Genomic DNA, 26,041 nt, shown 5'->3' with positions numbered 1-26,041 from the left:
CAACCCTACTCCAACGTGACCTATGTCAGTACCATAGGTCACGTTGGAGTAGGGTTGTATTGTGGTTATGTCAGTACCATGACCACAGTACAACCCTACTCCAACGTGACCTATGTCAGTACCATAACCACAGTACAACCCTACTCCAACGTGACCTATGTCAGTACCATAACCACAGTACAACCCTACTCCAACGTGACCTGTGACACTATAATAAACGAGCTAAAAAAGTGAAAGAGAAACTGATGCATAATAATCACAGCACGTCCTCAGGAATGCTATTAGCTGTTCATTAAAGCAGCTGTTAATAGACGCACATAAAAGGACTATACATTCCTCGTGCAAAATAATTACCGTACATCTCATTATAATCTGGCAGCGATGATTTAATTTGAAACTTGTATTCAACAATGTGCGTTTATAAAGGAGGTGAATATTTAACTCGAGTTTAGTAATTATTACATAAATACAGTGGCGTGAAATTATTATATATTATTTTTAATTCTCTGAGTGGGAGCAGAATTCATGGTTATTCAGTGAAGACATGTCGTCCAGGTCCCGAGGCAGCAGAGCATCCCCAAACCATCACACTACCAGCACCATGCTTGGCCGTTGCTATGAAGTTCTTCCTGTGGAATGCAGTGTTTGGTTTCCGGCAGATATAACGAGACCCATGTCATCCAACAAGGTCCACTCCGGGTTTGCCAAAATGCACCTGTCAAGACTCAAAAGTGGATTTTTTTTTTTTTTTTTAACAACCTGAAGGAACCATGAATTCTGCTCTGTTATCAGATAATTCTACAGGACAACGTCAGGCCATCCGTCATTGAGCTGAAGAACAGCTGGGTCATGAAGCAAGACAAGGATCTAAAAACACAACAGCAATTCTACATCAGAATGGCTGAAAATGAGCACATATAACGCCCTGGATTTGGCCTGGTACAAATACCAGACTTAAACCCGATGGTGATGTTTTAGCAGGACTTGAAACGAGCCGTTCATTCTTGAAAACCCACAAATGTCGCTGAGTTAAAGCAGTTCTGTATGGAAGAGAGCGGGCCACAATTCCTCCACAGCGACGTGAGAGACAGATCAACAACTACAGGAAGTGTCTGGTTGGAGTCATTGCAGCTAAAGGAGGCACAACCAGTTATTGAGTGTAAAGGGGGAAATTAGTCTTCCACACAGGGGCAATGGGCGTTGTATAACTTTGTTTATTAAAGATTTGTTTATTAAATCAATCAACCAAAACCTAATATTAGGTTTTGGTTGAAGATCTGATGACGCCTCCCGAGTGGTGCAGAGGTGCAGTGCTTGAGGCGTCACTACAGATTCAGGTTCAATCCCGGGCTGTGTCGCAGCTGGTCGCGACCCGGGAGACCCATGAGGCGGATTGGCCCAGCGTCGTCCGAGTTAGGGGAGGGTTCGGAAGGCCGGGATGTCCTTGTCCCATCGCGCTTTAGCGACTCCTGTGGCGGGCCGGGCGCAGTGCACGCTGACACGGTCGCCAGGTGTACGGTGTTTCCTCCGACACATTGGTGTCGGCTGGCTTCCGGGTTAAGCGAGCAGAGCAGTGTGTCAAGAAGCAGTGCGGCTTGGTTGGGTCGTGTTTCGGAGGACGCGCGGCTCTCGACCTTCGCCTCTCCCGAGTCCGTACGGGAGTTGCAGTGACGGGACAAGACTGTATCTACCAATTTGGATATCATGAAATTGGGTAGAAAAAGTGGTAAACATGTAAAATAAAAGATTTGACAACATTCAGTGTCAAAAACATACAAAAAATAGAGAACATCAGAAAGGGGGCAAATACTTTTTCACGGCACTGCGTATAGTCGCCTCTCAATAAATCCACATTGTTAAAAGAAAAGTTTCAAATTAAATCACGCTGCCAGATGATGAGATGTGGTAACTTATGCACTTAACAGCACATTACATGTGCAATACAAAAATTCCACCCATAAAGATGTGAGATAACTAAATGTGTGTGTCTGTGTGTGTGTGTGTGTACATATATGTTGCCCTTACCTCTTCTGTTTGTATGTGAGCATGGCCTCAGCGATGGGTAGTTGGTGAGCTCCATTGGCCCCGACCATATACTGGGTTACCCTGGAAACCACGTCTGGACTCTCCTGCACTGTACACCACATGACAGGATTTGGTTGATTGGTTGATTGACGGCATTTATTGTCGTTCAAGAGGAAATTCTTTCTACAGTTTACAGGATACATAAACACAAGGACTCTGGTACTCCGCTGTTTTCGCTATAGCTATGCCAGGGGCCTGTTGCACAAAAGTAGAATTAAGACATCCGGGATAAATGACTCAGCTGAGCTCAATGAAGCCAAAACATGTGCGTCCAGGCTTAATTGGTTGCACAAAGACCAAGCCAGGATGAGCAGACACGGATTCATTAAGCCAGGTGAAACCAATCCTGGATAGGTGCGCGCTCACGGCTCACTCAAATAGACCCCGCCACAGATCACAGATTAACTGATTTACCATGGCAACTAGAGCCGCGTACTTTTCCCCGTCGGAAGCACAAATCCTCATGGAGGCATACGAGGAGGTAAAAGATATAATTAAGAAGAAAGGCAACACCGCCACAGTGATAAAGCAAAGAGAAAAAGCGTGGCAAAGTATTGCAGACCGCCTGAATGCGTAAGTAGTGCACAATTACACACTCACCGCTCCGCTGAAACATCACAATTACAATTCAAATATTTAATTCACATCTCCAAAAATGCAGTTGTACTGTAATTATGAAACGGTTAAATTTTTAATTGAAATGCACTGCAGATATGAGTGAAATTGTGTAAAGTAACTCCATCACACTGTATAAAGCTATGATAAATTTTTTGATATTTTTACTGAAAACAAGACAAAAATACCAAGTGTGTTTGTGTGTGTGTGTGTGTGTGTGTGTGTGTGTGTGTGTGTGTGTGTGTGTGTGTGTGTAGATTAAACATGAACGGGCCAAAACGGACATGGCAGCAGATCAAAATCAAATACAAGAACATTCTGCAGAATGGTATGGTCCCTGACTAATATTTAACAAAGCACAAGCATATATTGTACCCAGAAGGTGCCTGCTCACACATTGTCTGTACTGTTTTAGCAGTGAAAAAGAATACCCACAGACAAGGCACGGGTGGTGGGTCACCAAAGGCTGACCTTACCCCAGCAGAGGACATGGCCTTGGAGCTAAATAAAGGCAGGCCCGTCTTAGAGGGGATCCCTGGGGGGAAAGAGACGAGCATAGGTTCCTCCCAAGATGCCACCCGCTTCATTCAAGGTATGTCCTTCCATCTCTACATGGGATACAACCACATTCATATTGAATCAATTTGGACTGTCTGACTTTGGTTTACCTATTGCCTTGCAGTGTCTGGCAGCACTGTGTTCCTGTTAGAGCCACCAGCACAAGCACCAGACGATGCTGATCCAGTGAGTACTCCATCAAAGGCATACTGTAGGCCTGGCATGTCTTGTCTACTAGCTTCAATATGAATCTGATTAAATGTGATAGGGTGAAGGCCCCAGTGCAGCAGCAACAGCACATGATGGAGACGATGATGAGGAGGAGACCATCTCTCTGGATTCCAGAAGGCATGAGGTATCATGTTAAGACTGTGAAAGTACTATTTACTCTACAATGGTGAGGAGTCCTCATCAAAATCAAAAAATCTAATTTCTTTTACAGGACCCAGATGCTATACAGTGGGAAAACCAGCCTGGCAACATAGTGCGTATTAATAAAAGGACACCACATCCTGCCAAATTCCAGCTGCGCTAATTGTATTGTGTTCACAGAGCTCACAAGCTATCAGAAAGTTGTATGGCAACCACCTCCGGCGCCAAATAGAACTGGCAGACATAGACATTCAGTACAAGAAGAAAAAGATGGAAAATCTTGCACTGGAGTCCGAAATAAAAAAGAGGACAATTAGGAAACTGGACCTTGAAATAAAAAAACTTGAGAGGGAGGTGAGATATGCCTTCAATGTACACTGTATGCTAACTGTAACACAAATGTATTAATCATTATTTTTCTTTCCTCCCCCAGCTCCAAGAAGATGACACAGCTCAAAATAAAAATTAGGTATATTCTCGTAAAGTCAAGTGAGCCATGACATATGAGCTCTTATTGTGAGCACACAGGACGGTGGCATCTTTCTAAGGTTTTTTTTATTTTCCCAGCAATCAGTACAACCAAGTCATCGTTATAAGGCATCGCCCTGTTTTGCCCACCCCCCCAGCACCAGGTGTGGCCACTAGCCTATATGAAGGCCCAAAATTGTGTGTTCCTTTCTGCTCTGACAATGGCATGCCCATTCGTGCGAGATGTGGTGGATGAAGAAGCACTTGTGCTGAGGAGAGCCTTCAGGCGAGAAAGGGTCTTCAGGGACCGGTTGGACCCACTGGCCTTCCCTGATGACCATCTATATGAAAGATACAGGTTTTCTGCAGATGGCATCAGGTATCTATGCAGACTACTGGGTCCCAGGATTAAGCACCGCACTGCACGGAGCCATGCACTGAGTGTGGAGCAAATGGTTTGTGTGGCCTTGCGCTTTTTTGCTAGTGGAGCCTTCCTGTACTCAGTGGGGGATGCAGAACAGCTGAACAAGGCCACAATTTGCCGCACAATAAGGAGTGTGTGTCTGGCTATCAAAGCATTAGCAGATGTCTTCATCTCCTTCCCTGGCCACAGAAGACTCTGTGACATCAAATAGGAGTTCTATAGGATTGCAGGTAAGAGGATCTACAAATTACAGGACAACTGTTAACACATAGTAGGATACTCATTACTTTGTGTGACAGGTTTCCCCAATGTCATTGGTGCAGTGGACTGCACACACATAAGGATAAAAGCCCCCTCAGGTGCCCATGAGGCCGATTTTGTGAATAGGAAATCCTTTCACAGCATTAATGTTCAGGTGAACATAACTTTTTGATATTGTCCATTGACGAACACTCTGCATTGCCAGTGATGTGCATTGATTGGTGTAATATTCCTCATCTTATGATTTCAGATGGTCTGCAATGCTGACTGTGTGATCAGCAATGTTGTGGCAAAATGGCCTGGCTCAGTCCATGACTCCAGAATCTTTCGGGCCTCTGAAATCTATCAGTGCCTATCACAAGGTAAGCCACACAACCCCTATTTATAACCATCATGGCTGTGTCAAGAATATCACTGTGTTTATGAGGTAGTAATGATGAGATTTTGTGTTGACAGGTGAATTCTCTGGTGTGTTGCTGGGAGACAGGGGGTATGGCTGCCAGCCTTTTCTCCTGACACCTTTCACAGACCCCCAGGAAGCACAGCAGGCCTACAACCATGCCCATGCCAGGACCAGGGCCAGAGTTGAAATGACCTTTGGCCTCCTGAAGGCACGCTTTCACTGCCTTCACAAATTAAGGGTCAGCCCTGTTAGGGCATGTGATATTACTGTGGCTTGTGCTGTCCTCCACAATGTGGCCTGCCTGAGGAAGGAGAGGGCCCCCAGAGTGCCACCAGCCATGGACTGGGACAATCCGGCAATCTTCCCTGATGACGACAGTGGTCGGCTGCTGAGGGACCAATATGTGTTGAATTATTTTAGTTAGTATGTGTGCTTTCAATTTTGGTTAAATATGTCCTGCGGTGGCAGAGGAATTTGGGTTTTTTTGGGTTCGTTTTTTGACGAATTTGGCCTCTTATGATGTTTGTGCGGTATACTGTGTGTAATACAAGGCTGCAGGGAGGCTACTGCATCCATTCATTTGTCTGTTCAGTTGATGTGTATGGATTTGTCCTGCATTTATTTTAGTGTGCAGACATGCAGGGTGTGTTATATACAGACCTTTGAATGTGTATGTATCATTTTGTATAATATGCTTGGATTCTGTGCTTTCCATCTTGTAGAGTCACTGTGACTTCAGTTTCGAAAGGAGCTGATGGTTTACCTGCTTTGTTTTGTCCTTATTCAATAAAGGAACATAATGTTACACATTGTGTTTTTATATTCATATGGAATGTGTATTTGTTTATATGACAGAGTACTAGGGCCACACTGAAGAAAAAGGATAAAGTCATAAATTTATGAGGCTGGTTCTTTCTGCAGAAAAGCTACATATTGTTTTTACAGTTTTGATACTTATGACAATGTGATACTTAATATTCTGGCACATCAGCATGTCTTTGTTTATGAAACCATACTGAAGTACAATTTCACGAAATGCCCCACATCTGTCATTTTAACAACTGTCCTCCTTTAAAACAACTGGTTACAATATTATGACTTGTGTTTTTTTCCCCTCTGTGGCCCTAATATTCTATCATTTTATATATAGCCTTATAGTCTATGGGAAACTGTAAATTATCTAATGATAGCAACATCATCTAAAAATCATTTTTTATCCAAAATCATTGAAATTAATGATCACAAACGTTTAAATAACAGTGGGTCTAGTTATATGTGATAACAATGTATAGTGAGCAGTGAAATAACTATTGGTTTCCATTTGTGGTGACTGCTGACTGACATTAGGGATGAGATTAAATAGATCCTGGAATTTAGCCTGGTCTGGAGCAGGCTAGCTCCACAGAATAAATCTCCATGGTAATTTATACCATAACATATCCTCCTGCCCCCTATCCATCTTTAGTGCAACCGGATTACGGATCAATTGAGCCAGGATCACCAAGATATCCTGGCTTAATCCCTTATCCTAGTTTTGTGCAACAGGCCCCTGGTCTCAGATCTGTTGGTGTCAACTCATTTCTTCTGGTCTCAGATCTGTTGCTGCCATCATGTCAACTCCTTGTTCAGGTCTCAGATCTGTTGCTGCCATCATGTCAACTCCTTGTTCTGGTCTCAGATCTGTTGGTGCCATCATGTCAACTCCTTGTTCTGGTCCCAGATCGGTTGGTGCCATCATGTCAACTCATTGTTCTGGTCTCAGATCTGTTGCTGCCATCATATCAACTCATTGTTCTGGTCTCAGATCTGTTCTCATGATAGCACCAACAGATCTGGTACCAGGCTAGCTATATACAGCGGCCCTCGATACATCTGGTAGTACTGTAGCTGTGTTAAGTGTGTGTGAAATCTGTCGTACCCATGACTGGTGCTTCTGGCTTGTGAAACAGGTCCGTCCACGCTGTATCCTGGAATAAACTGTTGTATTGATAGTCCATGGTACCCAGGTACTTGGAAACTGGGTGAGATCCTGAATAGAATCAAAGAGTAGACATTATACACAATAAGAACCTTTAGAAAAGCATGTATATATAGAGAAAAGTGTAACTTAAAACAATATACATTTATACAGTAACTTCCAAACTGTAATGTCTGAATTAATTAAAACATGAATGAAGTATAGTGTCTTCGGGAAGTATTCAGACCCCGTCCCCTTTTTCCACATCAGCCGTATTCTAAAATGGATTACATAATTGTTGTCCTTCATCAATCTACACACAATACCCCATAATGACAAAGTGAAAACAGGCTTTTAGAAATGTTTATTAAAATGTTTAAAAAAAAACAGAAATACCTTATTTACATAAGTATTCAGACCCAATTTAATCAATTTTAGAATAAGGCTGTAACGTAACATTAATGTAGAAAAAGTCCAGGGGTCTGAATACTTTCCGAAGGCATTGTATGTCAGTAGTTTAGTGCCAAAAACTCACCTAGTGGTATGATGAGGAACCTCATGTAGCCCAGCCAATCAGGGGTCTTGTAAGAGAGGTGGTCTACAAATAGCCTGAGGACTGCTCCGAGGTAGTGTTGGGCCCCAGCCACAGCTATCTTTATGGGGATGGGTGTCTGGCTGTTACAGTTACAGCTACGAGACACAACAGAAACATAGTTTTGGGCCCCAGCCACAGCTATCTTTATGGGGATGGGTGTCTGGCTGTTACAGTTACAGCTACGAGACACAACAGAAACATATAAGAGGGTAATGGCATAAGACTCATGTTCTGTTATTGTAATATTGTTATTGTATTGCCCAAGCTGACTCTCATATGTACTTTTTAATTAACCGATTCCTGCATTCGATGTATACAGCTGCATCTCTAACTGGTTAATCAATTTAGTTACAGTACAGCTTTTCAGAAATCTGAATCTAGTGTACTACAATGACTGAAAAGAAAAAGAGAGGGATGGGTGAGAGGCTTACAATCTCTGTATGCGTGAGACGATGGTGTTGAAGGCGGCCTGGATGTCTGCTGTAGTACAGGTACACACCACCGGGAGGTGCTGGCTCTGGAGAACACCTGACAGATACTGAAAAAAAAACAGATGGGGGAATGATTTTTTAAAATTTGTTTTATTAGGATCCCCGTTAGTCGACGCCAATGGTGACAGCTAGTCTTACTGGGGTCAGACACATAACGAAAAAGACATGACAGTCAAAAGACTTTACAATTTACACACGTTTAAAAACATTGACATGTAGTGTGTGTGTGTGTGCATCTATCAGTTACACATACATGTCAGCACATACACACAACATGTAGATCACATAGAGGAGAGGTGTTGTGCCGTGAGGTGTTGCCTTGAATTTGTTTTGTTTGGACCTGGGGACCCGGGGTGGCAGCGTAGCCTAGTGGTTAGAACATTGGACTAGTAACCGAAAGGTTGCAAGATCGAATCCCCGAGTTGACAAGGTAAAAAATCTGTCGTTCTGCCCCTGAACAAGGCAGTTAACCCACTGTTCCTAGGCCGTTATTGAAAATAAGAATTTGTTCTTTAACTGACTTGCCTAGTTAAATAAAGATTAAAATAAATAAAGACGTCTGGTGGAGTAAGTGTGTGTGTGTGTGTCGGTGTTATGTGTAAATTGACGATGCAAACCATTTGGAATTTTCAACACATTGTTTCTAAAAATAACAAAAAGAGAAGTGATGCAGTCAGTCTTTCCTCAACTCTTAGCCAAGAGAGACTGATATGTATAGTATTAATATATGGTTGAATCATCAGCATACATGGACACACATGCTTTGTTTAATGCCAGTTTGTAGGTCATTGGCAAAAATAGAAAAGAGTAGAGGGCCTAGAGAGCTGCCCTGCGGTACACCTCACTTTACATATTTGACACATACGTTTTCTCAACAACAGTTTTTTCTCAATATCATCTTTGGTCAATAATATCAAAGGCTGCACTGAAATCTAAAAGTACAGCTCACACAATCTTCTTGTTACCAATTTCTTTCAACCAATCAGCAGTCATTTGTGTCAGTGCAGTACATGTTGAGTGCCCTTCTCTATAAGCGTGCTGTTGTTAATTTGGTTACAGAGAAATAGCATTGTATTTGGTCAAACACCATTATTTCCAACAGTTTGCTAAGAGCTGGCAGCAAGCGTATAGGTCTGCTGTTAGAACCAGTAAAGGCCGCTTTACCACTCTTGGGTAGAGGAATTACTTTGGCTTCCCTCCAGGCCTGAAGACAAATACTTTCCTCTAGGCTCAGATTAAAGATATGACCGATAGGAGTGGCTATAGAGTCAGCTACCATCCTCAGTAGCTTTCCATCTAAGTTGTCAATGCCAAGAGGTTTGCCATTATTGATCGATAACAATCATTTTCCCACCTCTCCCACACAAACTTCACAAAATTCTAACTTTTATTATAGTTTTTTTTTATGCATGAGTACGATGGCTCAATGCTAGTGGTTGGCATTTTCAGCCTAAATTTGCCCACTTTGCCAACAAAGTAATCATTAAAATAATTGGCAACATCAAATGGTTTTGTGATGAATAAGCCATCTGATTCAATGAAAGATGTACAGCCAGACTTATTAGCCACTCCTTTGGCCCCATCTTTTTCAACCATACAGTTTTTCAATTCCTCATCAATCCATGGAGCCTTAACAGTTCTAACAGTCAGTTTCTTAATTAACAGGCGCATGTTTATCAATAATTGTAAGGAGCAATTTCATAAATTCATCAAGTGCAGATTCTAGATGCCCCTTATTAATCACATCAGACCAACACATGTTTTTAACATCATCCACATAAGAGCCACAGCAAAATCTTTTGTATGATCTCTTAAAACACTATTTTAGGTCCAGCTGTTGGAACTTTGTCTTTCCTGGATATAGCCACTATATTGTGATCACTGCATCCAATGGGTGATGTCCCCGACTAAAAAACATCTTCGTTGACCAAGAGTAATCTGTTCTTTCGACCAATTATTTGGTCGAAATGTTAAAACGTAATGGTGAGGTGTTTGCTCTGTCCCTATACTATAGATTGCCCTTTAACCTTTGTAGCCTTCTGCCTGGTGTGTTTAACTTGTCTAAAGTATGGTATCTTTAAAGCAATTTTTTTTTTTTATGTATTATTTGTATTTTTTCTAGTTGAGTATATTATTTATATTGCTTTGTCTTGTCTGTAAAACTTAATAAACAGAGTTTTCCAAAAACCTGTATTTTTTCCATATATTGACACATCGTATGTGTTTTAATCAAATCAACTATATTCACTGAGCTTGTCTGATGCTTTAAGCACACGGTTTGATTGAATAATTAAGACACACAAATGACAAGAGGGAGTCCGACCAGCAATTGATTTGATTGAAGAGGACTGGCCATCCCTCATAGCCTGGTTCCTCTCTAGGTTTCTTCCTAGGTTTTGGCCTTTCTAGGCAGTTTTTCCTAGCCACCGTGCTTCTACACCTGCATTGCTTGCTGTTTGGGGTTTTAGGCTGGGTTTCTGTACAGCACTTTAAGATATCAGCTGATGTAAGAAGGGCTTTATAAATACATTTGATTTGATTTGAATGTGCCGGGCCGTTCTCTGACTTGCTGCGCTGTGTTAAAAAAAATGTTTTTTTAAAGACTGCAAGTGACTAGCACCCGTTGTCTCTCTCTCCTCCCTGCTGCATTACAAAGCAAAGCGAAAACAGGTTTTTGAAATATTTGCAAATGTATTAAAAATAATAAACAGAAAAACTTTATTTACATACGGTACGAGTCAAAAGTTTGGACACACCTACTCATTCAAGGGTTTTTCTATATTTTTACTATTTTCTACTTTGTAGAATAATAGTGAAGACATCAAAACTATCAAATAACACATATGGAATATATATTAACCAAAAAAGTGTTAATGAAATCAAAATATATTTTAGATTTTAGATTCTTCAAAGCAGCCACCCTTTGCCTTTTTTTAAATGTAAATTAATTGAACATTTATTTAACTAGGCAAGTCAGTTAAGAACATATTCTTATTTACAATGACGGCCTACCACGGTCAAACCCGGACGACGCTGGGCCAATTGTGCACCGCCCTATGGGACTCCCAATCACGGCCGGTTGTAATACAGCCTGGAATCGAACCAGGGTCTGTAGTGACGCCTCTAGCACTGAGATGCAGTGCCTTAGACCGCAGCGCCACTCGGAAGCCCCAAAGCCTTGATGAAAGCTTTTCACACACTGGGCATTTGAAGGGTTAAACCAAGGCCTCAAACCTTTTAAAGGGTTAAAAAATGGTGTTATGATAAAGTGTAAGGTCTCCTCTTCTAGGAGACCTCCGTGTGTGTATTAACACCTGTTTTGAGTGTTGTGCCCTTCAGACACTATCAGAAGGTAGAAACCAGCCTACGTTCATACTCCTCCTGTCTGGGCCCCACCGTGGCTATCTGAGGTTCTGAGAATACCACTGGTTGTCTAAGAACACAAGGCTGCCGCAGGCCTGATGAAAACAGCCACCAGGCAGAAGATGCTTAGACTCGTTCACCTTGTTATGACTCTATACTTGTGATGAAAGGTCAAGTTTCCGTTAAACCCACTTCTGAGCTTTTAATTGCTGACAAGACGGTTGCTGCTGTCAGGGGGAGGTGAGATTTATTAAAATGCTGTTGCCAGGGAAACACACGCAAGGAGGACTGGGAGAGGCTATATGAGTTACATGTCTTAGACATTTTGCATAGCCTGGGGAGAGCTATCATATACTGTTATACTGTACTCTGTATCAACTTCTGCCTACAATTGTATTACTAAAAGGAGTATTTTAGTACTTCAACAAAGAGTCTGTGTTTCCTTTCCATTACTAATGTATGTTTGATAATTATATAGACCTGATCATCTGTTGAAGAAATTGACCAACACATTCCCTTAACCAGCTTCACCTGGAATGCTTTTCCAACAGTCTTGAAGGAGTTCCCACATATGCTGAGCACTTGTTGGCTGCTTTTCCTTCACTCTGCGGTCCATCTCATCCCAAACCATCTCAACTGGGTTGAGGTCGGGTGATTGTGGAGGCCATGTCATTTGATGCAGCACTCATCACTCTCCTTCTTGGTCAAAATAGCCTTTACACAGCCTGGAGGTGTGTTGGGTCATTGTCCTGTTGTAAAACAAATTATAGTCCCACTAAGCACAATCCAGATGGGATGGAGTATCGCTGCAGAATGCTGTGGTAGCCATGCTGGTTAAATGTGCTTTGAATAAAAAAGAAAATCACTGACAGTGTCACCAGCAAAGCACCCCCACACCATCACACCTCCTCCTCCATGCTTCACGGTGGGAACTACACATGCAGAGATCATCCGTTCACCTACTCTGCGTCTCACAAAGAACCAAAAATCGAACATTTGGACTTATCAGACCAAAGGACAGATTTCCACCGGTCTAATGTCCATTGCTCGTGTTTCTTGGCCCAAGCAAGTCTCTTCTTCTTATTGGTGTCCTTTAGTAGTGGTTTCTTTGCAGCAATTCTACCACGAAGGCCTGATTCACAGTCTCCTCTGAACAGTTGATGTTGAGATGTGTCTGTTACATGAATTCTGTGAGACATTTATTTAGGCTGCAATTACTGAGGCTGGTAACTCTAATGAACTCATCCTCTGCAGCAGAGGTAACTCATGGTCTTCCTTTCCTGTGTTGGTCCTCATGAGAGCCAGTTTCATCATAGTGCTTGATGGTTTTTGCAACTGCACTTTATGTAACTTTAAAAGTTCTTGAAATTTTCCAAATTGACTGACCTTCATGTCTTAAAGTAATGATGGACTGTTGTTTCTCTTTGCTTATTTGAGCCCGGGCCTGTCACCCGGGCCTGTCACCCGGGCCCGTGGTGGGCTCTCAAGTACTGTGGGCGCGCTCCACCTCAATCTTCCTGTGATCCATCTTCAGTTTCTCCAAGATCATTTCCCTCACTTTGTCCTCAGACTCCGTCCAGGTCTCATGTGGAGATTCTGCAATTCCGTCCACAACCATGTTGTTCCGCCTTGATTGTCCCTCGAGATAATCGGATTTCTCCGTCATTGTTATCATGGATTCACACACAGAACTGATGTCCTCTCTCAATGACTTCCAGATTGCTGTCATCTTGCCGTTCTCCTGTTTCAACTCATCGTTCTGACCCTGGGAGAACTGCAAACTGTTCTTCAGGTCCTGGACCTCTCTGGTCAGGTCGTCATTTCTTTTATTAGTTGAATCCACCAGTATTTTGAACAAAACACTCAAAGCTATTTTCCTGTAGTTGTAACAACTACTTGTAGAACTATTTTCATTTAAAAAGATCCTTCACCTGTGACAGAGAGACACCACTGTCCTCAACGGAAATTCCGCCGTCTTTGGTCAATGTCATGATAGCAACGTAGGTTACTCCTCTCAGTTCCAGACAGGACAGGTTGCAGGGAAGATTTAAAACAACAACAAACAGCAGGGATCTAGACAGCCTCAAGAACCGGGACAATCCTCGGTCCCAGTCACAATGGCTAACCGTGTCGCGGGCTGCGTTCAAGCCCTCAAGAAAACCCTACTAGCTTGATAGGCAGCTAGCTAGCAGCTAGGCTAGCTGCTACGCCAAACAGCTCCTCAGACCCAGCCTTGGTCAGCAGGATCACTGGACAGATAGTAGCGGTCCCAGCAACTGATGCTAACCATGTCACTGGATCTAAACTCAAAATGTAGATAGCTAGTAACCAAACCAAACTTCTTCAATAGACTTTCCAACAACAAACCGAGCTCTCCCTCGTTCCCCATTCAACAGGAAGTAACAAAGACACCCCGAAGGCATTGTTTGCAGGCAAGCGAACAGTTTGAGAAAGGGAAAATAAAAAAATAAAAATGGACAGAGAAAAATATAATGTGGAAATGTGAGAATACGACGGTGTAAAGAGAAGTTGAGTAATTCATAATTGTATCTATTGTTTTTCCTTCTGGTCGTCATGGAGACAGACCAGAGAGGGGTCACTGAACCGGTCACTTCCTGTATATCACTTTCTGTCTCTTACCTGGCCCTGCCAATCAGATGTGTTGATGAGGATGATGCTGTCAGGTAGATGGTGGTCAGACACCAGGATGTGGTTCAGCTGGTCATACACGGTCTTCCTGGGGATCTGTGGAGGGGGAATACACTTATAGAATAGATAGAAAATAATAAAAAAAAAATATTGTGCATCGAAATAGAAATTCATCACACACAGCCGAGATGCAGACACTGGAAGAGCCACGCCCCTGGAGACGATCAGCCACAGAGCCACGCCCCTGGAGCCGATCAGCCGCAGAGCCACGCCCCTGGAGCCGGTCAGCCGCAGAGCCACGCCCCTGGAGCCGATCAGCCGCAGAGCCACGCCCCTGGAGCCGATCAGCCGCAGAGCCACGCCCCTGGAGCCGATCAGCCACAGAGCCACGCCCCTGGAGCCGATCAGCCACAGAGCCACGCCCCTGGAGCCGGTCAGCCGCAGAGCCACGCCCCTGGAGCCGGTCAGCCGCAGAGCCACGCCCCTGGAGCCGATCAGCCACAGAGCCACGCCCCTGGAGCCGGTCAGCCGCAGAGCCACGCCCCTGGAGCCGGTCAGCCGCAGAGCCACGCCCCTGGAGCCGGTCAGCCGCAGAGCCACGCCCCTGGAGCCGATCAGCCGCAGAGCCACGCCCCTGGAGCCGATCAGCCGCAGAGCCACGCCCCTGGAGCCGATCAGCCGCAGAGCCACGCCCCTGGAGACGATCAGCCACAGAGCCACGCCCCTGGAGACGATCAGCCACAGAGCCACGCCCCTGGAGGCGATCAGCCACAGAGCTACGCCCCTGGAGCCGAACAGCCAGAGCTACGCCCCTGGAGCCGAACAGCCAGAGCTACGCCCCTGGAGACGATCAGCCACAGAGCCACGCCCCTGGAGCCGATCAGCAGCAGAGCCACGCCCCTGGAGCCAATCAGCCGCAGAGCTACGCCCCTGGAGACGATCAGCCACAGAGCCACGCCCCTGGAGCCAATCAGCCACAGAGCCACGCCCCTGGAGCCGATCAGCCGCAGAGCCACGCCCCTGGAGCCAATCAGCCACAGAGCCACGGGAAGTGACTTTGCAGGCTAGCTCAGTGTCCCCTCTCATTGAGTAACTCAAGTTGAAGAGCGACCCGGGTACTGCAGGCTGCCATTAGCAACTAAATTATCCTTACAACTTCTTCTGTGTGCGATTTAAAAAATTATCGGTTCAAGGACATACATCTGGTGTATTAGAAGCAATTATTGGTACCATGCTAGTCTTCAAAACATATTTTTATTCCCACGAAGATTGACATTTTTCCCATTCACTCTAATGGGGTATCTTGTTTTCTGCAAACAATGCCTGCAGTACCGCAGTCGGCCTTGAACTACCGTGGCTTCAATGAGAAGGAGCAGCTGGTTCTCCTCTGGATTCAAACCAGAAACCATCTGGTTACTGGCCCACCTTTCTAACAACGAGGCTAGCACTTAGACAGAGCCTCTCAGAGAATTATAGACCAGCATGCCCCTCTGCTTCACTGTGCTAATCTAGTAATGTTATGTATTGTGATCTAAAAAGGCAAGAACTGATCCTACATCAGCACTCCTACGTTGTGATTCTTGATACATACAGCCACTGATCAAATCAAATCAAATCTTACTTGTCACATACACATGGTTAGCAGATTGCGAGTGTAGCGAAATGCTTGTGCTTCTATTTCCGACAATGCAGTAATAACCAACTAGTAATCTAACCTAACAATTCCACAACTACTACCTTATACACACAAGTGTAAAGGGATAAAGAATACGTACATAAAGATATATGAATGAGTGATGGTACAGAACGGCATAGGCAAGATGCAGTAGATGGTATAGAGTACAGTCTATACATATGAGATGAGTAAAATATGGTATATAAACATAAAGTGGCATAGTTTAAAGTGGCTAGTGATACATGTATTACATAAAGATGGCAAGATGCAGTAGATGGTATAGAGTACAGTATATACATATGGGATGAGTAATGTAGGGTATGTAAACATTATATTAAGTGGCATTGTTTAAAGTGGCCACTGATCTGTTTTGCTTGCAGTGTGCTCCTCCTACCTGTAGATGGCAGCGTGTGTCGAGCAAGCGTTCGTTATCCAGGCTGTTGGCTCTCTCATTCTGTGGTCTGTTGGGCTGGCGCTCCTTTAGGGAAGTACTTCTCCCTCTCCTCCCCGCCAACTTAGCTTCCTGCCTGGAGAAGACACCAGAACACTAAAGTGAGGACAGAAGGGAGGAAAAGGGGGCTTGTTTTCTTCAGGTAGAGGAGGGAAAAAAAGGAAGATGATGGATTTGAATTAGGGAGTATGGAATGACACAGGTAGACGGGCGTGAGGTGTGACCCTAAATGAGTAGAGAGCAGGGCCGGCTCTAAGGGGGGGATGCGGGTTAGGGCGTTGCCACCCAAATGATTCTGGTCGAGTCATGTTAAACAAAAAAAATCCAGGATATTAGCTCAGAAAGACAAAAGTTCTGTCTGCCCACCAGAAATGTCATCCTAGAAACAGCCATAGGAAAGAGGGGAAAAGAGCTATTGTTTCTTCAATTGGAGAAAAGAGAGAAGGACATGTGGTGTTTGAGCTAGACATTATGGAAGACAAAAGGTTGGGAGGTGTGAGGGAATTCTCCAGAGCAAGGAACCTACAACCTGAAGAAGACTGTTAAGACGAAACGTTTGTATATGCTACCCCGATGCGGTAAAAATACATTTAAATTAAATAAAAAATGAAGTAAGCTTCTTTAATAATGTGACCCGTCATACTTTAATAATGGTGAGTGTGGACATGTCATATTTTAATAATCCCAGAGATCACGGTCATCTGGAATGATGGAGAGATGGTGAGTGTGGACCTGTCATACTTTAATAATCCCAGAGAGCACGGTCGGCTGGATGGAGAGATGGTAAGTGTGGACCTGTCATACTTTAATAATTCCAGAGGTCATGGTCGGCTGGATGGAGAGATGGAGAGTGTGGACCTGTCATACTTTAATAATCCCAGAGAGCATGGTCGGCTGGATGGAGAGAGGGTGAGAGTGGACCTGTCATACTTTAATAACCCCAGAGATCATGGTCGGCTGGATGGAGAGATGGTGAGTGTGGACCTGTCATACTTTAATAATCCCAGAGATCATGGTCGGCTGGATGTAGAGATGGTGAGTGTGGACCTGTCATACTTTAATAATCCCAGAGAGCATGTTCGGCTGGATGGAGGGATGGTGAGAGTGGACCTGTCATACTTTAATAATCCCAGAGAGCATGGTCGGCTGGATGGAGGGATGGTGAGAGTGGACCCGTCATACTTTAATAATCCCAGAGAGCATGGTCGGCTGGATGGAGAGAGGGTGAGAGTGGACCTGTCATACTTTAATAATCCCAGAGAGCATGGTCGGCTGGATGGAGAGATGGTGAGTGTGGACCTGTCATACTTTAATAATCCCAGAGAGCATGGTCGGTTGGATGGAGAGAGGGTGAGAGTGGACCTGTCATACTTTAATAATCCCAGAGAGCATGGTAGGCTGGATGGAGAGAGGGTGAGAGTGGACCTGTCATACTTTAATAATCCCAGAGAACATGGTCGGCTGGATGGAGAGATGGTGAGTGTGGACCTGTCATACTTTAATAATCCCAGAGATCATGGTCGGCTGGATGGAGAGATGGTGAGTGTGGACCTGTCATACTTTAATAATCCCAGAGAGCATGGTCGGATAGATGGAGAGATGGTGAGTGTGGACCTGTCATACTTTAATAATCCCAGAGAGGGTGAGAGTGGATTAGAGAGAAAAATAAATGCCGTCGCCACCTTTCTTTCCTACCAAGGTGGACTGAACCAAGCTGAAGGTGAGAAGATGCTGTATCTAGCAGAGGTTTTGAGAGAGGGAATCAGAGGCTCTTTCTCATCTTTCCTCGATTCCTTGTCTTCTCACCTCCTCAAAACACACTGGATAAGAAGGTCTGAAGAGAGGGACCATGGACCGTCTCACTCCAATACGCTTGAGAAGGAGGAGATAATATGCGAGGAATCATTGAAAGATTAACTGAAAGAGTTACATGCTGACCAGACCGGACACGTCGCGTGCGTCGCAAAATAAATGTAGAAATCCATGTTATTCAATTATTGCACCCACACTGTTTGCGCGCGCCAACGAGCGTCTGGGACGCCAAGGGCTAAAATAGATGTCGTTCCTATTTCTGACGTAGATCGCGCTGCAAGTCCTGCCTCTCCCATCTACTCATTGGTTTATAGAAGCAGGTACCCACGTGTCATCTCCTCATTGGTTTATAGAAGCAGGTACCCACGTGCCATCTCCTCATTGGTTATACCCACGTGGGTGATAGAAAGACGAACTGTTTTGCCGGTAGTCGTGGTAATACAATGAAAGTTTAGATGCGATCACCATATCATTTAAACAATGAAAAAACCTGGAAGGAGGAGAGATGACTAAAAACAATTCTGTTGACCGTTTTATGTGTGGATTAATTGTCGGAGTAGAGGACCTTGTGCATTTCAGGTAAAATAACAACTCAATGTTTATATCCCAGGACAAATTAGCTAGCAACAGCAAGCTAGCCAAATAGGACAAATTAACGTTAGCTAGCAAGTGCAAGCTAACTAGCTAAATTACCATACATGTTTAATGCTTTTCGACCTGTCCCCAAATTAATGTCATTGGTTCAGAGTTTGTTTTGATATTTTAACCTACGTGTCATGATCGCATTTGGTGCAAAATACATTTATGCACAATTGCACACGATGGCACACGCGCACAGCCGGTTTGGGCAAGATGTTAGCCAGTATTTACCACCTATTGGAAGGGATGATGAGGGACTCTGTCTTCTTCATCTTGCCAGTAGGGGGCAGTTTCTCCAGGAAGGTGTCCATGTTGTCCATCTCCAACTCTGTCGTGGGGGTCACTGCCTCTTGTTGCTCCTCCTGCTGGGACGGTGCAAAGACAGGGATGAGACACAACGGCAGTTGGTAGTATCTAGTTTCTTTTGTCATTTATACAGGTTACTCTCACTAGCTAGGTTTCCATCCAATTGGTGACAGATTTTCATGTGAATATTCTACAATCTGCATGAAAACAATTTGCACATTTTCCCACTAGAGAGGAGTTTCCATCAAATGTCTTTTTTTTGTGTGGATAAAAGTGCATGATGACATAGTGCACATAAAAATACATTTTGCAGTAAATAAAAATAAATAAATTCTACTTCACTGATGGTTTTGTCACAATGAATGTTGTGTTATATAGCGAATGTGTTTACACTGGTGTTGGTTCCTGTGCTCTAGCCATCAGCTCGTAGATACAGCGCGGGTATAGCCTACATTATGAGATTATTGTGGACTAAAGACTGAGATCATTTTACATTTCTCAAACGGATTGGAAAGGAGCATGAAGCTCATCGTACACTTTTCACCAACCTGTAAAGTTCATCACAACATAACGAGTGACTCCAAGTTTACTTCGATATGACGGTAAAATATATATATATATATATCAATATTTGCGCATAAAGGAGTATCCACCGCAATTTAATCGCATTATTAATTTTACAGACACAAAAAGATCCCACCTTGTCCAGCGTATTTTGTTTTGTCGACATTTGGAAAGTTTACCGACAGAAATGTTCTGTTTTCATCAGGTCTGTCGTGAAATGTTTTAATCCGACATGTACTTTACTGGCATAAAAATGTTGAGTGAGATAAAAAAAATAACTTCAATAAGAACGACAGTGACCACGACCCAGTGACCTGGGGATAATAGTGATACAGTATCTACCATCAAATGGATGGATGGCAGTTGTTTGAGGATACTTACAAGAGAAGCGTTATCTGAGACATTGTCCACCTGGAACTTGTCTCCTCTGTTCGTAGTCTTGTCTGGGTCCATCTGGAGGGAAAAGGGAAGAGAGGAGGATTACAATTTGCGAGGGAGTTGTATAGCTACAACAGTATAGCTACAGCACTATAGCTACAACAGTATAGCTACAGCACTATAGCTACAACACTATAACACTATAGCTACAACAGTATAGCTACAACACTATAACACTATAGCTACAACAGTATAGCTACAACACTATAGCTACAACACTATAGCACTATAGCTACAGCACTATAGCTACAACACTATAGCTACAGCACTATAGCACTATAGCTACAGCACTATAGCTACAGCACTATAGCTACAGCACTATAGCTACAACACTATAGCTACAGCACTATAGCACTATAGCTACAGCACTATAGCTACAACACTATAGCTACAACACTATAGCTACTGCACTATAGCTACTGCACTATAGCTACAGCACTATAGCTACAGCACTATAGCTACAACACTATAGCTACAACAGTATAGCTACAACACTATAGCTACAACAGTATAGCTACAGCACTATAGCTACAACACTATAGCTACAACACTATAGCTACAGCACTATAGCTACAACACTATAGCTACAACACTATAGCTACAGCACTATAGCTACAACACCATAGCTACAACACTATAGCTACAGCACTATAGCTACAGCACTATAGCTACAACACTATAACACTATAGCTACAACAGTATAGCTACAACAGTATAGCTACAACAGTATAGCTACAACACTATAGCTAGCAGTATAGCTAACAGTATAGCTACAACAGTATAGCTAACACTATAGCTACAACACTATAGCTACAACACTATAGCTACAACACTATAGCTACAACACTATAGCTACAGCACTATAGCTACAGCACTATAGCTACAGCACTATAGCTACAGCACTATAGCTACAGCACTATAGCTACAACAGTATAGCTACAACACTATAGCTACAGCACTATAGCTACAACACTATAGCTACAGCACTATAGCTACAACACTATAGCTACAACACTATAACACTATAGCTACAACAGTATAGCTACAACAGTATAGCTACAACACTATAGCTAAAAGTATAGCTAGCAGTATAGCTAACAGTATAGCTAGCAGTATAGCTACAACAGTATAGCTACAACAGTATAGCTACAACACTATAGCTACAAGTATAGCTAGCAGTATAGCTAACAGTATAGCTACAACAGTATAGCTAACAGTATAGCTAACAGTATAGCTAGAGCAGTATAGGTAGTAGTATAGCTAGAGCAGTATAGCTGGCAGTATAGTTAACAGTATAGTTAACAGTATAGCTAACAGTATAGCTACAACAGTATAGCTAGCAGTATAGCTAGCAGTATAGCTACAACAGTATAGCTACAACAGTATAGCTAGCAGTATAGCTAGCAGTATAGCTAGCAGTATAGCTAACAGTATAGCTGACAGTATAGCTAGAACAGAATAGCTAGAACAGAATAGCTAGGTTGTCTGATGGATCTCATCCAGGGCATATTATGGTCCTGGGAGGGTGACAGTCTCAGCCATGGTATATTATGGTCCTGGGAGGGTGACAGTCTCATCCAGGGTATATTATGGTCCTGGGAGGGTGACAGTCTCATCCAGGGTATATTATGGTCCTGGGAGGGTGACAGTCTCAGCCAGGGTATACTATGGTCCTGAGCTGGGAGGGTGACGGTCTCAGCCAGGGTATATTATGGTCCTGAGCTGGGAGGGTGACAGTCTCATCCAGGGTATATTATGGTCCTGAGCTGGGAGGGTGACAGTCTCATCCAGGGTATATTATGTCCTGGGAGGGTGACAGTCTCAGCCAGGGAATATTATGTCCTGGGAGGGTGACAGTCTCATCCAGGGTATATTATGTTCCTAGGAGGGTGACAGTCTCATCCAGGGTATATTATGGTCCTGGGCGGGTGACAGTCTCATCCAGGGTATATTATGGTCCTGGGCTGGGAGGGTGACAGTCTCAGCCAGGGAATAGTGAATGGCAAAGTCTGTTGTTCTCACCGGACTTGGTGGTTCTCTGTGACTCCGGCTGCTGTGGATGCTGCCAATATCTGTCTGCGAACTGGAGAGGGAGAGACCCTCAAAATATGGCCTGAAAGAGAAAGCATCAGAAATAAATACATCTGAAAAGAGTACTGGAGTCACTCATTACCCTGAAATATTTCTGTAGTGTAGACTGCTATGGTGTTACAAGAGTCTACAGCCATATCTCTGGGCAAAAATCACTTAATACACGAGGCAAAGGCACACAAAATACACACGCTGATAGCTCTCCTCCCACTCACTTGAGTTTAGGTTTCGGGGTGCTGAGGACACTGTCGTCATCGTCTAGTTCTGGTCCACTGTCACTGGGGTTCTCAAACTCCAGACTCTCTAGGTCCAGATCCTCCTCTACCTCTGGAGGGGGCTCAGCCGGGTCCTGCTCCGAGTCCAACACCTGGAACATTCAGAGAGACACAGAGACACACGCATACGCAGGAGCATGCAGGGGAACGCACACACACACACACACACACACACACACACACACACACACACACACACACACGGAAAACGCACACAGAAAGACACAGAGACAAGAAGTAAGAAAGAAAGTTATCACACAGGATAACAGATGTTTAACAGTTACATACATCTACTGAGCAAGATGAATGAAAAGGACCCTAGCAGTTTGAAGTAAGTGATATGACACTTAGAAAATGCTTAATGTTACCTTGTTTAAAACAGTATCAGTGTTGGGTTACCTCATTTAAAACAGTATCAGGGTTGGGTTACCTCGTTTAAAACAGTATCAGGGTTGGGTTACCTCGTTTAAAACAGTATCAGGGTTGGTTTACCTCGTTTAAAACAGTATCAGGGTTGGGTTACCTCGTTTAAAACGGTATCAGGGTTGGGTTACCTTGTTTAAAACAGTATCAGAGTTGGTTTACCTCGTTTAAAACAGTATCAGTGTTGTGTTACCTCGTTTAAAACAGTATCAGGGTTGGGTTACCTCATTTAAAACAGTATCAGGGTTGGGTTACCTCGTTTAAAACAGTATCAGGGTTGTGTTACCTCGTTTAAAACAGTATCAGGGTTGGGTTACCTCATTTAAAACAGTATCAGGGTTGGGTTACCTCGTTTAAAACAGTATCAGGGTTGGGTTACCTCGTTTAAAACAGTATCAGTGTTGTGTTACCTCGTTTAAAACAGTATCAGGGTTGGGTTACCTCGTTTAAAACAGTATCAGGGTTGGGTTACCTCGTTTAAAACAGTATCAGGGTTGGGTTACCTCGTTTAAAACAGTATCAGTGTTGGGTTACCTCGTTTAAAACAGTATCAGGGTTGGGTTACCTCATTTAAAACAGTATCAGGGTTGGTGTCAATTCCATTTAAATTCCAGTCAATTAAGGAAGTACACTGACAGTCCAATTCTCTTCAATGAGGAACCTTTAGTACTGGGTTGGACAGGTGTTACCTCATTGACCCCAACCCTGGTTAGTATAACAGTTGGACAGGTGTTACCTCATTGACCCCAACCCAGGTTAGTATAACAGTTGGACAGGTGTTACCTCATTGACCCCAACCCAGGTTAGTATAACAGTTGGACAGGTGTTACCTCATTGACCCCGACCCTGGTTAGTATAACAGTTGGACAGGTGTTACCTCATTGACCCCAACCCAGGTTAGTAAAACAGTTGGACAGGTGTTACCTCATTGACCCCAACCCTGGTTAGTATAACAGTTGGGCAGGTGTTACCTCATTGACCCCAACCCTGGTTAGTATAACAGTTGGGCAGGTGTTACCTCATTGACCCCAACCCTGGTTAGTATAACAGTTGGACAGGTGTTACCTCATTGACCCCAACCCTGGTTAGTATAACAGTTGGACAGGTGTTACCTCATTGACCCCAACCCAGGTTAGTAAAACAGTTGGACAGGTGTTACCTCATTGACCCCAACCCTGGTTAGTATAACAGTTGGACAGGTGTTACCTCATTGACCCCAACCCTGGTTAGTATAACAGTTGGACAGGTGTTACCTCATTGACCCCAACCCAGGTTAGTAAAACAGTTGGACAGGTGTTACCTCATTGACCCCAACCCTGGTTAGTATAACAGTTGGGCAGGTGTTACCTCATTGACCCCAACCCTGGTTAGTATAACAGTTGGGCAGGTGTTACCTCATTGACCCCAACCCAGGTTAGTAAAACAGTTGGACAGGTGTTACCTCATTGACCCCAACCCTGGTTAGTATAACAGTTGGACAGGTGTTACCTCATTGACCCCAACCCTGGTTAGTATAACAGTTGGACAGGTGTTACCTCATTGACCCCAACCCAGGTTAGTATAACAGTTGGGCAGGTGTTACCTCATTGACCCCAACCCAGGTTAGTAAAACAGTTGGACAGGTGTTAACACATTGACCCCAACCCTGGTTAGTATAACAGTTGGACAGGTGTTACCTCATTGACCCCAACCCTGGTTAGTATAACAGTTGGACAGGTGTTACCTCATTGACCCCAACCCAGGTTAGTAAAACAGTTGGACAGGTGTTACCTCATTGACCCCAACCCTGGTTAGTATAACAGTTGGGCAGGTGTTAACACATTGACCCCAACCCTGGTTAGTATAACAGTTGGACAGGTGTTACCTCATTGACCCCAACCCTGGTTAGTATAACAGTTGGACAGGTGTTACCTCATTGACCCCAACCCTGGTTAGTATAACAGTTGGACAGGTGTTACCTCATTGACCCCAACCCAGGTTAGTAAAACAGTTGGACAGGTGTTACCTCATTGACCCCAACCCAGGTTAGTAAAACAGTTGGACAGGTGTTACCTCATTGACCCCAACCCAGGTTAGTAAAACAGTTGGACAGGTGTTACCTCATTGACCCCAACCCAGGTTAGTAAAACAGTTGGACAGGTGTTACCTCATTGACCCCAACCCTGGTTAGTATAACAGTTGGACAGGTGTTACCTCATTGACCCCAACCCAGGTTAGTAAAACAGTTGGACAGGTGTTACCTCATTGACCCCAACCCTGGTTAGTATAACAGTTGGACAGGTGTTACCTCATTGACCCCAACCCTGGTTAGTATAACAGTTGGACTAACCTCGTCTGAGACTCGGAACCTCTTGATCAGGGCCACCAGTCTCTGTTTAAAGTTCTGCTGCTAAAAGAGGACACAGAAACAACTGCTCATCAAACAGACAGACCCATCACAAAGACCTAGCCTGGGTCTGTTTACGCGTGGAATAATAGCACACACACACACAGACTGGTACCCAGGCTAACAACAAACCGGGACAGTAATCAGTTGCCTAAAGGATTTCCAACAACAAACATGTCGCTTTTTTTGGGGGGGGTGAACCGAACTAAATTAACATAGAAATGTGAGTTATAGATCTGTCGTTCTCATTGAAAGGATGTCTGAGAAGACAGATCTGTTCTACAGTGAGTGCTGTATTTCTATGCTTCCTGTCCTTCAGTTAGTTTTTAGCGTTTTTCTTTAAACTTTCGGTTTACACCAGCTTTCAAACAGCTGAAAATATGACATTTTTGGGGATATTGCAAAAAAAAAATCGCAGCGGATTAGATGGTACAATGACTCACAACCAGGCAACGGCAGAAATATTTCTGCATATTGCACCTTTAAAAAACAAAAACTGAAGGAAGTGGGACCATGTTAAATAAAGGTGAAATAAAAACCATGGCAACGCTGCCGTTTGACCAGCAGGTAGCATCTTAGGCAGAAAAAAACCACACAAAAAAAACACGCTGGGACATTGTGATTTACCACCGAATGCTTTTTTGTTTTTAGCAGGAAACAAAATCTCAAACAAAAACATTGTATCTAATCTTATTTCCAATACAATAAGATAAGGCTTATCCATAAAGCCTCAGCTTGGC

At 43.7% G+C, this 26,041-nt stretch overlaps 2 protein-coding genes across 7 annotated transcripts in view; one reads left to right on the top strand and one right to left on the bottom strand.

Annotated features, from left to right (window-relative positions):
- The window catches only part of pacs2 (phosphofurin acidic cluster sorting protein 2), a 113,982-nt gene that overhangs the window by 9,219 nt on the left and 78,722 nt on the right, over nt 1–26,041 (bottom strand). For 3 of the 4 annotated variants that reach the window (XM_071366842.1, XM_071366844.1, XM_071366845.1), the window contains 11 exons: nt 25,245–25,304; nt 22,433–22,584; nt 22,149–22,239; nt 20,070–20,141; nt 19,050–19,183; nt 16,311–16,443; nt 14,233–14,337; nt 8,170–8,276; nt 7,679–7,833; nt 7,105–7,215; nt 2,026–2,134 (listed from right to left, as the gene is read on the bottom strand). In XM_071366842.1, the coding sequence (XP_071222943.1) occupies nt 2,026–2,134; nt 7,105–7,215; nt 7,679–7,833; nt 8,170–8,276; nt 14,233–14,337; nt 16,311–16,443; nt 19,050–19,183; nt 20,070–20,141; nt 22,149–22,239; nt 22,433–22,584; nt 25,245–25,304 (1,229 nt within the window). The remainder of the gene's footprint in view (nt 1–2,025; nt 2,135–7,104; nt 7,216–7,678; nt 7,834–8,169; nt 8,277–14,232; nt 14,338–16,310; nt 16,444–19,049; nt 19,184–20,069; nt 20,142–22,148; nt 22,240–22,432; nt 22,585–25,244; nt 25,305–26,041) is intronic. The other variant, XM_071366843.1, reaches the window with a different exon arrangement.
- LOC139553994 (putative nuclease HARBI1) lies at nt 2,945–5,993 on the top strand. Of its 3 annotated transcripts, XM_071366846.1 has the most exons (8): nt 2,947–3,292; nt 3,383–3,444; nt 3,527–3,613; nt 3,701–3,984; nt 4,064–4,099; nt 4,198–4,752; nt 5,034–5,145; nt 5,240–5,993. In XM_071366846.1, the coding sequence occupies exons 6-8, from the start codon at nt 4,684–4,686 to the stop codon at nt 5,608–5,610; spliced, it is 552 nt and encodes a 183-aa protein (XP_071222947.1). In that variant the 5' UTR covers nt 2,947–3,292; nt 3,383–3,444; nt 3,527–3,613; nt 3,701–3,984; nt 4,064–4,099; nt 4,198–4,683; the 3' UTR covers nt 5,611–5,993. The 3 variants fall into 3 exon arrangements, with proteins under 3 accessions (XP_071222950.1, XP_071222947.1, XP_071222949.1); XM_071366849.1 differs by having other exon boundaries at nt 2,945–3,292; nt 3,701–4,752; XM_071366848.1 differs by having other exon boundaries at nt 3,527–4,752.

This window comes from Salvelinus alpinus, chromosome 25 (assembly GCF_045679555.1).
Source record: "Salvelinus alpinus chromosome 25, SLU_Salpinus.1, whole genome shotgun sequence".
Lineage (NCBI taxonomy): Eukaryota > Metazoa > Chordata > Actinopteri > Salmoniformes > Salmonidae > Salvelinus > Salvelinus alpinus.
Note: the sequence above shows the minus strand (reverse complement) of the source record. Positions and strands in the feature narration are given on the sequence as shown.